At 37.8% G+C, this 16,609-nt stretch overlaps 1 protein-coding gene across 1 annotated transcript in view; it reads right to left on the reverse strand.

Moving 5' to 3' along the window:
• zgc:112416 (uncharacterized protein LOC550509 homolog) overlaps positions 1 to 16,609 on the reverse strand; it is a 69,128-nt gene that overhangs the window by 36,360 nt on the left and 16,159 nt on the right. The window contains exons 3-5 of the mRNA XM_039756352.1: positions 15,237 to 15,310; positions 6,804 to 6,968; positions 1,430 to 1,544 (exon numbers count right to left, since the gene is read on the reverse strand). Of these exons, the coding sequence (XP_039612286.1) occupies positions 1,430 to 1,544; positions 6,804 to 6,968; positions 15,237 to 15,310 (354 nt within the window). The remainder of the gene's footprint in view (positions 1 to 1,429; positions 1,545 to 6,803; positions 6,969 to 15,236; positions 15,311 to 16,609) is intronic.

A 16,609-nucleotide genomic window follows, 5' to 3' on the forward strand; every position in this document is an offset into this window, starting at 1 on the left:
ATCTTTAAAATCCTAACACATGCATTTTCAGGTAGAGGGTAACACAGGCAAAAAAAAATTCACCTGGCAAGCCGTTTCTGAAACTGTTATGTCTTACTGTAATTTCTTCAGGAACAACCAGGATGGTCCCCAACCCCGCCTTCAGACACGCATCTCCCTTTTTTATGGTAGCTGCTTTTCCACCTTGGACCAGACAGAAACATCTTCCCTAACACAAGAATTTACTTCTTCCTGTCACCAATTACCTTCCATACCAGTTGTATGTATACTTCTGGGTAACAATATGATCGGCTAACAAATCCAAAAGGCATGTACATACTGTATGTAGTAGTTTTTACAGGCTTAAAGTTTATTCAAGTCTATAGCCCAATGTACTTGGAACTGTTGGGGGATAAGGGTTGATAAGAGTTCTACTGCTGGAAGGATTTGAGGAACAGATGGAGACTTTCAGAAAAAAAGCTAACTGTTAATGCTTGCCTTGATCAAGTTCATGTCGAAGCAAGTGACAGGGGATAGCCAAAAGTGCAAAGATTGTGGATCACAATGTAAGGTAATCCTTCTTTACCCTTGAAATAATGGCCATCTGTGCTGTTAACTAACTAGATGTGCAATGTTGGTCAGGGGCAGTGTGGAAATCTGTTCACAGTTCACAATTACCTTAATCTGTATAGCCATTTTAGCTTTGCACACACACAGCTCATCTCATGAAATCTAACTGGAAAGTGTGTGTTTGATGATGGTACTTCTGTGTGTGTGATATAATATGTCTACTGAACATGAATATACTCTAACTGAGAAGCATTCTGCATATTTCATTTATTGTGTATCCCATAGTACACGAGTAAGATTTCAGTGATTGGTCAACATTGGAACACTAATGAGACCCCTAGCAGCACAGTAAAATTAATTTATTTTTAAACATTTTAGCACTAATGGGACTACCCTAGTTTAACATGGGAGATTTGGCTGTCATTTCTCTCCACAGCAAAACGTACAAGGCAGCAATCTGGAAAGAGTGTCAGTCCACCACATGACACACTCATGCATACACTCACGTCTACTCATAGGAGGCCAATTCAGAATCGCCATTTTCAGGCACTTTCAACCCCACCTACTAAAAATCATAAACACATAAGAAATTAGAAACCTAACACATAAATTACTTCAGCCAGAAGTCAAAATAAGTCTGTAGTTAAAATCATTTAGGGAACAATTTAAGGCCACCGTGATAAGAGTTCTTGATTACCCTCAAAGGAAAATTCAGCATTAAATAAAACAGAAGTTCTAAGCCACCCTCAAGGTTCTACTGCTGCAAGTTGAATTCAAGGATGGACATCTTTTCAGATATTGATGGCAAATTTGTGAGCTGATGATATTCAAATTGCACTTTTTCTTGACTTTGATTATTACTGAGCTCAGCCAGACTTACCTTCCTTGATGCTGCCAGATCTGATTGGTGGCAAAGGCTGTGGAGGAGGAATCTGTGCAATCAAAGGCTGCTGCTGTGGCAGCTGTTGGATGATGGTTGCTGGCTGCTGTGGCATCTGTGGTAAAGAGAGTTCAATTACGTTTAACCTCTAGGGCTTAATGACAATAAAAGACACTACAAAAGTTAAAAAGGAAATTAGAAAAGCCAAGATTTGGTCAGAAACTAATGTAATAATCAACCAAACAGGTTCTTTCATTATTTTAGAACAAGGAGGAGGTGAAGTATATTCATATTTTTCTGAAATTTCCACTTGTCACCAGCTCGTGCTACTGTTCACATGGAGCATTAAAGAAATATCAAGTCATTGCAGGTTAGTTTTGGAGTGCCTGATATGTTTTTACACATGCTCTTTTTATTGCGGTATACTGGTGTTATCTAATGTTTGTGTAATGCTGGTTGCTATGGAGGCTTTCTTGTAACCATGCTGTGGCGAGCACATGAGCCGATCAGTTTCCCATTGGAAGAAGCTGATTGGATGGCAGGTTATTTAAACCCATAGGAATGAAAAATCAGTTCTCTTTATTATCTTTTTATTTTCTCTTAACCAACAATGAGATCAGAACAAAATAAAACGGAGACATTTTCTTTTGTCTCGTGCTTCTCAGATTTTTCGCCTGAGAAAAAAAAATAACCCAATATTCTCACTTTTGTCTCCTCTAGAGTTTCACAGAGATCTCAAAAAAGTCACACAATGTGTTCAAATTTTGTAAGTAGTGTCTTTAAATTGTATTTATTATTTTGCTGTTTGAAACTATTTCCATTGTATAATAAGATAATAATAGTAATAGTAATATCTAGTAATATCTGGTGAAATGTATGGAGAGTTGTTTGTGATAATACAGCACTTTATTATGATAACTAAACTGTGGTCCTTCCTTCAGAATAATACTATTAGTTGCTCTAATTTATATTGCTGTTGTGGTGAGCGGCTGGGGGTAGTACCCAGCTGGGACGCCTGGAAGGACCAGGAGAGGGACTACGCCTCCTCCGGACAACAAGAGGGCAGCCGCCCTGGTTGGTATGGGGGCCATGGGAACAGAGCATGGAAGCTCAACCCTATAGGTGCCCGTGGTCACCACCAGGGGGCGCCAGGATGCCTGAAAAGCCCTGGACGTCAGCATTTCTGCCACACCCGGAGGTGCTGGGGGAAGGAAAACCAGGGAGACTCAGGGTGCTTTCAGGTGCTCGTGGGCCACTTCCGCCACACCAGGAAGTGCCACCGGAATTTCATCAGGAGGCACCTGGAGCACGGCCGGGTGAGCATAACAGGGGCCACCTTCGTCCATTCAGTAGCTGGAGTTGGGTGGAAGAGGACAGAGCTCGGAGGAGAGGAGTGGAGGCGGTCAGAAAGAGAGGCATTGGAGAAAGATGCCTGGACTGAGGGTGATTGGTGCAGGGGCACTGGGTTGTAGGTGCACACTTATAAATAGTAGAATGCACAATAAACGTGTGTTTGTCTGTCTATCTGTGTCTGGGCTGCTCTCCACACTGTGTTCCAATTAAATCATACACATTCTAGTAGAAAATATAGATAGTGTGGCATAGTGGTTAAAACTTTGGACTTCAAACCCTGGGGTTGTGCAGATTCAAATCCAGTGACTGACACTGCATGACTATAAGCAAGTTGCTTCACCTGCTTGTGCTTCAATTAGAAACAAAAGAAAAAACAAACCATAGCTAAAATGTTTGAAGTCACCTTAGATAAAAGCATCAATCCAATAATAAGTAAAAAATATGAAGTCTTGAAAGATTAAAACAAGACTTGGAAGAGACCTCACAAAATACAAGATGCTTTTCAAACCAAGTTCTCCTTTTGTTTCCTTTTACCTCAGTTATATATCATGTCCTCTTTTTGTCTGAAACTCTTTCTCCTAAGGAATTTTCAGAGAAACAACTGTGACAAAGTTGATTATTAAATTAAATATAAATGAGAATGTCTTTTAGGCCTTGTGAGTTGTCAAATTAGCAGTCAAATTTTCCTATTGGAAGGGGAGGGGTGTGTGTAGGCATCTTTGTGTAAACCTTACTTTAAAATAAAGAATAACAATAAGGAACCTTTCTTTGTTAAGAATTCCATGTTTCCAGGTTGATTATGCTTTCAATTCTAATTCTTGTCTTGCCCCTTGTGTGAAATTTCCTGTAATCCTTTGATCATCGGTTGTCTTACGGTTTTGGTTTCTGGTTGACGTCTTTAACCTCTGGCTCCCTGAATAAATAGGAGCTAAGTGTTAGCAAAATGGACTTTCTTCTAAAATGTACTGGTTTATCATAGAGTAGTATAGACTGATCTATTAGTCGATTAACTTAATTACAACCAATATAATGGCATTTTATTCTTTGAAGACATCACCATTGTGTCTTAAGCTTCCTGATAATTAATACAGCTTGTTATTAATTGAAAAGTGGGCCATCTAACTCACAGCAAGGGAACACTGTCAAGTGTGGTGTAAGACATAAACCTTTCACAATAACACATGAAATTCATTTGTATGTCCATAATATTATCTCATAGAATATAAGATTTCATGATTTGTGGAAGATAAAACAAATCACCTTAAATGATATGCTTTATTTCAACATGAATGAAATCAAAGTAGAAACAATCACAAATTATGTGAGAACTTTTTTTCAAACCATTGAGTTTAATAAGGCAAAAAATTAATAATGCATTTTGATAACTCACCAATATAAATGTGCTTTGTCCGTTTTATTTTTGTTACAAGGACTAGAAATAGCATGGAATTTAAAAATTATTTTTGAAGACCCATTGAATTAATCAAGTACTGTAAAAAACGTCTAAAAAGAAACAATTAATAAAAATCAAAATGCTTTTGAAGCGGATTTGTCTAGGCAGGCTCATATAGGCAAATGCACATGGTCTGACATTCACAGGGAATTCCTCCAATACATACTGACTGCGTATTTTTAACAGTGAGTGGTCATGGCATATGTTATTTGGGTAAATGGTTTTCATGTTATTGACCATGAAAGCAGACTTCAAATGTTGTCACAGCACGAAAGTAAGGCAAAGCAGAAAATGTGCACTAGTGGCTGTCCTAATGTAATATTTTTAAGGGATTATTCTTTACAGATATCTATACTTGCGACCATTCTGTTCAAAGCAAGTGAGTCTAATGTATGATAACTGCTAAATACATGAAAATTATTTCCAAATTGAAATACAAAAAGAAAGAAATGCATCATAAGTTCTTTAAACATATTGAGAGAAATGCAGCAGACAGTGGTGCATTTGTATGAATTTTTGTATTGTGTTGGTCTGGACAGGTGCTGAGTATTGGGAGAAGGATGCTAAGGATAGAGTTGCCAGGGAAGAGAAAAAGATGAAGGCCTAAGAGAAGGTTTATGGATGTGGTAGGAGAGGACATGCAGGTGATGGGTGTAATAGAATAAGATGCAGAGGACAGAAAGATATGGAAGAAGATGATCCGCTGTGGCAACCCCTAACAGAAGCAGCCGAAAGAAGAAGAAAAAGAATTTGTGAATATTAGTTTTGAAGCATTTTAACATATTAATAATTTTTCTACAGCCTTTTTGTGGCCATAGATGCAGTGAGCTGCTAGGTAACATTGCTTGGACCTGTATAGTATGTGACATTATTGGCATGATTACACTTTAAAACAAATAAAACAGCACAGCAAAGTGTCTGAATATTACATCCAAATGTGTATTAAAAAAAAGAAATCTTCTTAAGGAACTTCTGGCTTTGAATCTTATTAACACTTAATGATATTGTTTCTTTGTTTTCATTTTGGCTATTGTGTAACAGGTGGCTCTTTTTTCTCAGGAGAAAAATCTGAGTAGCAGGAGACAAAAGAGCATGCACCCATTTTATTTCTTTCTGATCTCATTGTTGTCTAGGAGAAACCAAACAGATATTAAGGAGATCTCGTTTTTTTAAATTTTTCATTCCCATTGGAGACTTCAAATAGTTTTCAGATCATTCCTTTGGCTACTCCACTGTGTAAAGCTTTGCTAAATTGTGCTGTGCTCTTAAAATGATGTTTTCATATTAAACTCAACAAATACAATACATATTAATTTTATCTCCATTTCAGTTTGGTTGTTGTGGTGCTAGCAGGCTAAGCAGGACAAACCATACAGCAGTCTTAAGATCCTCTTGCAGATTTTTCTTAACATCTTAGTCTCTAAAATATTAACATTTTTCCACCTGAGGCAGTTGCTCCAGTTCATTTGGCAGAGACCATCACTTTTCTGGAGAGTACCATGACCTCAGGTTAAAAGGACTAACTCACATTCTCCATATCTTTGTTTCTCAACAGTGTGCACTGAAGAGCACCGTGAGTTCAAACCAAATGAATATCATCTTCCACTATTATAGAGATAAAATCCCACTGGTTAGGCTGCACCATAAAAAAAATAACAAGCAAGAGGGAAGGCAAAAAGTACCTTTGACAGGTTCATTTAAATACTAAGATTGTAGGCAGTGCTATTCCATCAGCAAGTCCAGACACCCACTGGTATATAACAGAGTAGGAAAACAAATCATGAATAAATGGCAAACATCTCGCTATTATAAAAGAAAATCTTGAGACGAGACGAGACTATTGCCAAGAGATTTTTTCAAGCTGGTAGAGGGGGTTCCGTCCTCCTCTCAACAAAGAAAGGTAATGTAGTACATCTTTCGCGGAAAACATTAGACACCAACGGAGATCTTGATATGCCATTCATATTAAAACGTTTACACTTTCCTGTTAGAATAGCTTTTGCTATGATAATTAACAAATCACAGGGACAAACACTAGAAAAATGCGATTTATTTATTAGAGAGAAAGAAACGATATTTACTCACGTGGGCAGTTATATGTTGCGTTGTCACGATGTAGTCCAAACATGGAATCAAAATTCAATGTGATATTGACGAAAAGTTAATTCCAAATATTGTTTTTACTGGTTTTACAGTAAAAGTGTAAGTTTAAAAAGTGTTTGCGTGTTAATTTCAAAGCCAAACAGAATGAAAACGTATAATGCAACGAATACCTCTAACGCAACATGAAACATAATTTTCTTTCAATTTATTACAGTACATTTTACTATTTTTTACTATGGTTAATTACTCACTGTAATGTAAAATAGTTAGTTCAATTATCCATATGTAACAATTCCCATGAAAATAACAATCTGTTTAAATAGTACATCTGCTTAACCATATACGAGCGGCAGAGCTGTGAAGTGGCTACCATGTAGCACCCGTCCAGGGGTTGGTGAGCAAAGCAAAGAGGGGGCAGAGCTCCTTAATTAGCTATAAAATTTACAATTCAACACAGCAACTTACTGTGTGTTGTATGATCCGAGGGGGTTCAGGAGGTGGTGGGGGAGGTGGAGGTGGTGGAGCTGGGATTTGGTAGAATTGTACAGGAGCCAGATCTTGCTGGTGGTATTTTTTTCGGGTTCCTCCCCAAGTATGAGGTCGGCTTAGCTCATCCAGCATATGTTGCTCCTAAATAAGATAAAAAAAACACATAAATTTTAAATTATCCAAAATATTTCCCTTCCAAAATGTTCAGAGAGATTGGCAATTAGTTAACCACTTTGGTGAAGGCAGATGAACAGTTCAGCAGTCCCCCGAATGCTTCATGTTCCTACTATTCACTTTCACTAATAACCAAATAACATTAGAGCAGATAATTGTAATTTCAACGTGTAATTTCAATGTAGGCACTTATATCATGACATTTTTCAAAGCCTGTCATATGTTAAAACTGAAGGACATGTTTCATGGTTAACTGTTATATTTAAAAGATTAAAGATAACAACTAAAAAAAGGAAATATCATTTCTAAAATTTTCAAAAGGAATCAGATCTTTTGAAGGGCTTCTTTAAAATACAGCCAGCACTTGGTAATTTGGTGATAGCAGCAAGATGACCCAAAGGTACACACCTGTTGCTGAGTTCCAATCCAGTGTTTAATGCTAAAAAAACAAAATAAAATTGCAGCTAAAATTAATTTCAGCTAATTCATCAACCTTTAACATGAAATGGCAGTGTGTTTGTCTTACTGATTCTTCTCGACCATAGATTTGAGCCATTCCTTCAAGCAGCATACGAGTGCCGTATTAATTTAGATCAAGTGCTCATTTTACCACAAGCTTTTTGAATGCCATTCCCTGGTTTCTTTTACCATTATTCTTTATCAAAGAATAATAATTGTGACAAACAGGTATACATAGTCTTTGTCTTACAAAACAGAGCAATAACCACTTACTGAAATTCTTCAAGGAAAAACGGCAGCTGCCCAAGAAAACAATTTATAGTCCTACTCCAGGTAATCGGTCCAGTGGCCACACTTGAGCTGAAGAAAATGCAATACTGCCCCTAAATTTGTTGTAAAACATTACCCAGCTGATTCCTCATTTACGTTTGTTTCGGGTTGCTATGTGCCACATGCGACAAAATCAGAAGGTTCAAATAACCTTTAGACTCCATTCGTCTCATTCAATAGATGTTTGCATTTGGATTATATTCCAGGCAATTTTATAGTCATTAGTTACTGTGGACAATTGTAAATAAATAGTTATAAAAGGAAATGTCAAGTATTACATTGTAAGTTAATTCTAAGTCCATTATTTGTGGACTGCTTCATGTATGTTATTTGTATTCAAATGTTGTACAGAAGAGCTTGAAAACAAGAAGATCAAGATAAAGTAAATCTTTTAATGTCAGGCAGTCATTTTGTAAATCATTTAGCTATGAACAGGGCAGCGTGGAATGCCGGAGCGTATCTCAGCTAGTATAGGGTGCAAGGCAGGAACAAACCTTAGACATGGTGCCAATTCATCACAGGGTGAACATACACACACACACCCAAACACACACAAGGGACAATTTAGTATCGCCACTCCACCAAACCTGCATCTCTTTGGACTGTGGGAGGAAACCCACGCAGACCCTGGGAGAACATGCAAACTCCCTGCACATAGGACCTCAAATGCAAGCCCTGGTGTCCCTACTGCGAGGCAGCAGTGTTACCACTGTGCCACTGATCTTTAAATGCTCCAGACTGAATTCTTTTCTTGTCAGGCAAAAGGATGAAACTGCTCAATAAAGATAAAAATATTAAAACGTAATATTAAATTATTTGAAGTAGTAATCATCTGTTTCTTAAGCTTCTGAGATTCCAACTTGGTTTTTGTGCACAATTTGAATTTCTCTTTTGTGTTTGTAGCACCTGATGACAGTGGAACTAAGCAGTATCTTGAAGAAAAAAGTACTTGTTGAAAAAACAATGTCCTCAAATGCAGACATTGGGTTTATTTTCATGTGAGGACAGAGGTTAACATTTCTAAATGCATGCCACAACCAACGCCAGGGCTTCATAGTCAATTCATATACGAGGTGTCAGAGTTAGTCCTTCTTACAAAACTTCAAAAAAAAAAAAAAAGGAGGGATTGATAAAATAGGCATGTGGTGTTATTTTTGGTTATTTTGAGGTAGCTGATCCTGAATATGATAATATTTTTGATATGATTATTTACCAGTGGTCCAAGCCCTGTAAAAGACACTCACAGAAGGCTACAAATGACAAATTTTAAAGAAGCATATGGGGTATCATTTCATTTCAATCTATTTTAACACCAGTGGTTCTGAATATGATGTTATTTTTAATTTGTGATCCTTTACTAGAAAGCTCACTCTCTATGGATCTGTATCAGAGGGTGGAAAATGACAAATTTGAATTATATTTGAGAATATTTACACTTTAAACATTTAAACTGAAGCACACATTTTCATACTGAGAGATTACAGAAATTGTTTATCACAGTATGAATTTTAACTTCATGAAGTAAATCATTACATTTATTATGACCACCCAAAATTAATGCAGCTTATGCTAAATAAGACTTTTTAAAATATTAAATTGTACTTCATGAAATTTTATTTTAGAGGTGAGTTTATTTAAACAATCCTGAACAAATGATGCGCCAGGGTTGTTTAGCCAGTAGGCCTTTAGATACCACATTCACAGACCACTTTATTAGAATAACCTTTGTAGTGGAAGGTAGGACTCTTTTTTGCCTCTAGGCCAATCTGATATCTTCAAGGCTTGGATACAAACATTACTTATGGATTTTGGTCAATGCTGACTTAACAGCATTATGCAGTTCCATTAGATTTTTCAGTCACACATTCAATCTCCTTTTCTACTTAATTCCAAAGGTGCTCTCTTTGATGGTGATCTGGTTACTCTGTGGGCCACTGGGATAAACTGAAGTTACTATTAGGTGGAGGTGATGCACACTTTGTGACATGGAGCATTACCTTGCTGTAAGTGTGAAAACGAAACATGCTCAAGCAGTAATATCAAATATCAAGCCTTCATAGCCAGTTAAAAAGAAAACATTCTAATTCATATTATTTCATAGATCCACCTACTGCCAATTCCCTTTGACACATATACTTAATAACAAGTTTTGCTTATTTGAGCATTTTGCATCTTACAGTCTGTGGCTGTTCAGCGACACCTTAGCACTGATCGGCTGAATCCAGATCACAGCTCCGTTTGTTTCAGGCAGGATTAATGATTCACCAGTGCAAGCACATTCACCCTAAAGGATATGAATTCCGACTGTTCGCAATTGCTGTGCTCTCTCTCTGTGCAATGGAGGCAAACCTACTTCTGTTTAGCTGGGCTAGTTGCCTATAAAATATGCTTAAATAAAAAAGAAGCAAAAATCAAGTAGAAATACAAAGAAGAGAGCCTGTGCTCAGTCTTGCAAGGGCAAGAGCACAAATACAGGTTAATGCCTAAAGAAAAGCATCACTTTCCTATATTGTAAAGCTCTTAAGGCCAACTTTCTACACATTTAGAATCCTAAGATTTATACTTGATATCACTTTCATGATGAAATGCAGTAAAGTATGTATGTTACATTTTACAGATAAATCGGTAATTTCGTTTAAATTGTGAATACTGTTAATTACACACATGCGGGGTGACACGGTGGCGGAGTGGTAGCACTGCTTTCTCACAGGGAGTCACGTCACTGGTATTCCCAGCCTGAAGTGTACATGTTTTCCTGCTGGGTTTCCACACTGTGCTCCGGTTTCCTTCCAAAGATATGCAGATTTGGTGACACTAAAATGACGCTAGTGTATGTGTGTGCTTGTATTCACCTTGTGATGAGCTGAGGCCCCATCCAGGGATTGTTTCTGCCTCATGCCCAATGTTAGCTGGAATGGACACATCCCTGGATTGATGGATTTAATCATTAAATATCCTTTTCAGAGATATTGTGGTAAGGTGTCATTGGAATTTAATGGGTGTTCCAGGCAATTTACAACACAGCGAAGTCGAACCTGTTCTCACTGTGATAACATCTCGCACTGCCACCTGCTGGATTCATTCCTGGAGCACACGTTGCGTTAAGTATAAACCCGGTCTTAGGGCTCGTTTATACTTTACACTCAGAACGTGTACGTGCATGCGCACGCATCATGGTTGCCATGCATTCCCAGCATTTCTTGGATGTGTCATCTGAGCACATCCTCAGAAATTAAAGCGACACATGCGCGAGTTGCACTACCAGCAAAAAGTCGGGGGGCGCAGTGTGATAAAACATTTTCTCACCTGATGATATCTCGCACTGCCACCTGGGGGAATTTTCCAGATTTACGTGAAGTATGTGCGCAAGTACAAACAGTAAAACGCTTGCATAGCAGTAGTGTCCGCTAGAGCATGCGTTGCGTCATGTGAAGTATAAACCTGGCCTAAGTCTAACATGAACAACAAAAGTTGCTGAGATTAACTGCTCTTTTTCACCTGCAGATTAGAAAATTATCAGTGCAATAAGCATAAAATACATTAACTAATAATAATATTCAAAAATATTAAGAGAAATCATTTAATTTCCAGCCACAATATACAGGTTAAAGCAGGTTAGCTTTATTGGTCATACATAGTCAGGGTAGGGATGGCAGTTGTGATTCCAGAACTTTCTGAGCTTGGACACAGATGTACGGAAGCGTATTAGGGCCGCAGTGAAAAAAAAAATACGGACACAGTGAAGAAAAAAAAAATCTAAATGTCGAGGTTAAAGTCGACATGTTGACTTTATTCTCGACATTTCCACTTTATTCTTGACATTTACGTCGTGATTAAAGTTGACGCGTTGACTTTATTCTCGACATTCCCACTTTATTCTAGTAGTTTATTTTATCATTAGAATGTCACAAATTAAACTTCATCTTAAAATGAATGTTTAATTTACTAGATTTTCTCAAACCCCGTCATAAATTAATGTAGCACATTAAATGCTTCAAATTAAGTGTTCCCCGACCAAGTTATTAATCTCTATGTGCTTCTTAAACTGACTTCCTCTTGCACTGACAGGCACAGACAGCGATCGCCGCACATTGACTTCATGATATTCCTGCTCTATGACCATTCAGAATACTAATACTAATACTAATCCTAAACACTTGATATCTTCTTCACGATGAAATGCATTAAAGCATGTATTAAACATGGGTGGCGGGGGGCACGGTGGCGTGGCTGTAGTGCTGCTCCCTTGCATTAAGGGATCCCCAGGTGTATGTTCAGTGTAGTGAACTTTATGGCAGGTGTGAAGAGGCTCCAAAAAACTGGACATATGAATGGGTATCGCACAGGTTTAACTGAAATATCGTGTAAATGTTGGGTTCGTGATGTGGTGGTCGGAGACACAAACGCAGAATTCAATGGATGTTCTTCTGAGCGGGCTTTCTTTATTGCATGCGTGCTGTCTCTATCTGACGTACTAAACCTCCAGTTCCTATCCTTGCTTTTTCTTTCTGCACATAACCAATCACCACACGATAAACGTCTTTGTGAAATTAAAATAAGTTATAAACTTAGACCTCAGAGTTTTCAGAACTTAAAATGTACAGAACTTAAAATATATTAAAGCATGTGGGGGCACGGTGGCGTGGTGGTTGCACTGCTGCTTCACAGCAAGGGGGTCCCGGGTGTTCCCTGCCTTAAGTTTGCATGTTTTTCTGGTGGGTCTACTTGGTGTGCTTCAGTTTCCTTTTAAAGACATGTAGGATGTGGGGTTTTGTTATGTATTATTGACCCTGCTACTGTATGTGTTGTTCGTATTCACCCTGCGATGTGTTGGCACCCCATTCAGGATTTCCTACTGCCTCACACAAGATGCTTGCTGGGATGGGAGCAACCCTGAATGGATGGCATAATTAAACATGTATAATGAAGATTTTTTTTAAATTTCTGAAAACTCCATCCCAGCAAGCACCGTGCCCCCACATGCTTTAATAATTTAAAGTTCTGAAAACTCTGAGGTCTAAGTTTAGAACTCATTTTAATTTCACAAACATGTTGACTTTAATCTCGACATGAATGTTGGGAATAAAGTGGAAATGTTGAGAATAAAGTCATGTCGACTTTAATCTCAACATTTTGATTTTTTTTTTCTCCACTGTGTTCGTATTTTTTTTTTCCACTGTGGCCCTAATACGCTTCCGTACAGATGCTACCAGTGTTTAGGAAGGCCTAAATTGACAAGGATAAGTCAAACCTGTTTAGGCACTGGTTCACTTCATTAGCTCTGTTCTTGTTCGATTCCTCTGCAGGTTTTATAACCTGCTTATACCCTTTGATAGTCCACATTTCATTCCACATATGGGTAAATCAGTCATAAAAATAGAGCAAGTTCTGGCTGGGCAGGAAATCAGAACAGCTGGCGAAAACTCTCATGGACACAGGGAGAATGTACAAAGTCCACGTGGACAGAGACTGGGTTGGGACCTGAACATAGGTTCCAGAGGCTGTAAGGCAGCACTGCTAAAGACTCTGTAACCACGCTGCCTTCTTCCAGTACGTACATGTATGTATTCATATTTTAGACCCATTTTTAGGGCACTGTGCAAGAAACATAAAATGGTGCGAGAACTGAACATTACTGCATCCATGTCTGAACCTGTTCTATGAGGGTTACTCCAAAGTTCTTGCAATACATTCTATATTTCAGTCAAAACTAACAGTAAGTTAGTTAATTTGTCATGTGTTCTTATATTAATTTGAAATGTTTCCCTTGCCGCAGCAGTATCTTTGCAAAGTGGTCCATTTTCTAGTGAATGTGCAGTTGGTCCTCAAAATGACAATGTGAATTATAAACAATGGGCTACTAGTGAATGTCTTCTGATGGAAAAACAGAATCAATATCAAACACTAACAGGCAGTCAAAAATGTCTACAGAGACAATGATAAAATCTCTGTTACATCTTGGGTTTAATGAATAGCACATTCTGTGAAAGGCTATGTAGAGCTCACTAAGTCTTATCTCGGTTGGCCACTAACAGCAACCACTCTGATGCTGCTTCAAAATGGGAATACAAACTTATTTTTCACTGGCACAAGGCTTGAAGTGAATGAAAATGTTGTTGGCAAATTATGAGCGTAGAAAATATAAGCAGCTATCTGACAAGTATTTTCAAATGATAAGATAAATGATTACCAAGAAAAAAATGATTTTCATAACTTTCTGGGCAATGCTTGTAGCTTAACAAAAAAAAAAAAATCATGCCTGCTTTCTAAACTGATGTCTTTCTGCAGCACAGTAATGCAAGATCCCACACAAGAACAAGCACAGGCAGAATCATGAACATTTATTAAGGAACCTCTTGAACACCTGCCTTCCCTAATTCTTTTTTTTTTAATTTATTTTTTTCCTAATTACTGTCACTTAAGGTGGGGTTTTCCCACTAAAAGGAAAAACTCCACCTTAGGTCAAATAATAATACATTTTATTTATATACTGTAGCACCTTTCCAATGCCAAATCCTTAACCAATATTAATTTTATTATGCACAAAAATTAGAGAAAATAATCAAAATAATTAGGAGAAAACCTACTGAAGCAAGTGGCAACTCTAATGAAGAAAATGATTTAACAAGAACCTAGTACTTACAGGCCCAGTATAAACTCCCAATTTCTATCAAATAATTAAAAAGACAAAACCAAATAATTACTCAAGGACAAACCTAGTACTGCTAAATGAAAGGCAAAAATTAAACTGTGACCAGAACACTTCAGTACTAAACAATATTCAAACATAGTAACACACAGTAAAAGCTCCTCAAGTAGAGAAGGAGCATAGGCACAGTTCTGAGTGTCACATCAACAAACAATAGATGAGCAAGAAACTGAAGGGCAGACTGAGCTTTAAAAAGCGGTGCCTCAGGTGGCTGCACACCTGAGTAACTGGTAACAATTGGAGGCCCCGCCTCCTTGGGATCTATTCTCTGGAAAAACCAGAAAGCAATTAAGACATAAAGGGAACAATAGAAAAAGGTTGTAGAAAAAAAAATAGAACCAGAAGCAAAGCTGTGGAAATGTGACAGAAGAAAACAATACGGTTAAAGTTTCAGTGAATTATTATTTTGCAGATTTGATGAAAACAGCATAAAAAGAAACCCTGCAGTATTTTGTAGAAATACAGATAGGGACTGTATTTAAAAAGTTGGCAAGTTGTGTTGTTTAACATGTGTTATAGCTTTCTGAAAAGAAAAAGATTTCTTCTCTTACATTCAAAGGCTCTTAAGTGTCAGATTATAACATTAGAAAATACAAGTTACCTATAATATCTGTAGGATAGATAAGAGTCAAATTGAAAGGATATAGTTATTACAGAAAAGAAGAAACTTTTTTGAGTATACCAAGTGCACAAACATGCTTTTACATGTTGATGTGTCCTCATTCCTGAATTCTTACCCGCAGCTTTTGAAGTAGATCCCTCTTTCTTCTTAAAGCACTGTGAAGTGCATCCTCATGACCATCATAACTTCCTGTTGAAATAAAAGATTAAATGTTTTCATTATGGATGACTTAACAGAGAGGTTCAGAAGCATTGCCCACTAAGAAAAAGCTATGGTCAGAAATGTGATGAGAAGGGTGGTAGCTGTGAAGCAGGTCTGACTTTCCAACTCTTTTAAATTGTTAGAGAGGAAGCTGTTATACAGTATGCCCTGGAAGCATTAGGAGGAGGTATTCTCAAAAAGTCAAAGACTTTGGGGGTTACTCTTGGCTGGGAGTGACCTAACACAAGTTTATAAGACTACCCCTCAGGCACTAATCCAACATCTTATATTCTATGGGAGAAACAAGCTTCCCAATAAAAAATCCATCCATCCATCCATTATCCAATCCACTATCCTACCACAGGGTCACGGGGGTCTGCTGGAGCCAATCCCAGCCAGCACAGGGTGCATGGCAGGAACAAACCCTGGGTAGGGTGCCAGTCCACCGCAGGGACATGAATGATCCTCTAAGTGCTAACTCCCAGCAAGACAATAGTTGTTTGAATTCATACTGCTGACCTCTCATCTCATTTCATTATATAAAATGAAATAATAATTATAGGTCAGCCAACAACAACAAAATTTATTTATATAGCATGTTTTAATGCAAATGATGCAGCTCAAAGTTCTTTAAAAAAAAACTCCAGGGGGCTGGAGAAAAAAAAATCAGCAGGGGTTCCAGGCCACAAGACCACTCAGCCCCCGCTAGGCATTCTACCTAACATAAATGATCTAAATCAGTCCTCAGGTTTTAAGGATTCACGTGGAAGAATTAGACGACGATGGTCATGTGGACCTCTGGCCTTCAATGCATCAATGTAGGGACAGCATGGTGCTTTGATTGGGTAGTGGTGGCGCAGATCGCCACCATAGAAAACCGGAAAAAGAACAGCAGAGATAATAGGGCTTAGTATGGATTTTGGAGCCATGAAAAAAAGATAACTAAATGCATTTACAGAATATCAGGGTTACAGTAAAATGCAACTATGAGAAAGCCATGTTAAAATTATGGGTTTTTAGCAGTTTTTTAAAAGTGCTCCACTGTATTAGCCTGGCGAATTTCTATCAGTAAGATATTCCAGATTTTAGGTGCATAACAGCAGAAAGCCGCCTCACTACTTCTTTTAAATTTAGCTCTTGGAATTCTAAGCAGACATGCATTTGAAGATTTAAGGTTACGATTTGGAGTATAAGGTGAAAGGCATTCTGAGATATAGGATGGAGTGTGATTATTTAAAGCTCTATAAACCATAAGCAGTATTTTAAAGTCAATTCTAAATGGCACAG

Source organism: Polypterus senegalus, chromosome 6, assembly GCF_016835505.1.
Source record: "Polypterus senegalus isolate Bchr_013 chromosome 6, ASM1683550v1, whole genome shotgun sequence".
NCBI classification, from domain to species: domain Eukaryota; kingdom Metazoa; phylum Chordata; class Cladistia; order Polypteriformes; family Polypteridae; genus Polypterus; species Polypterus senegalus.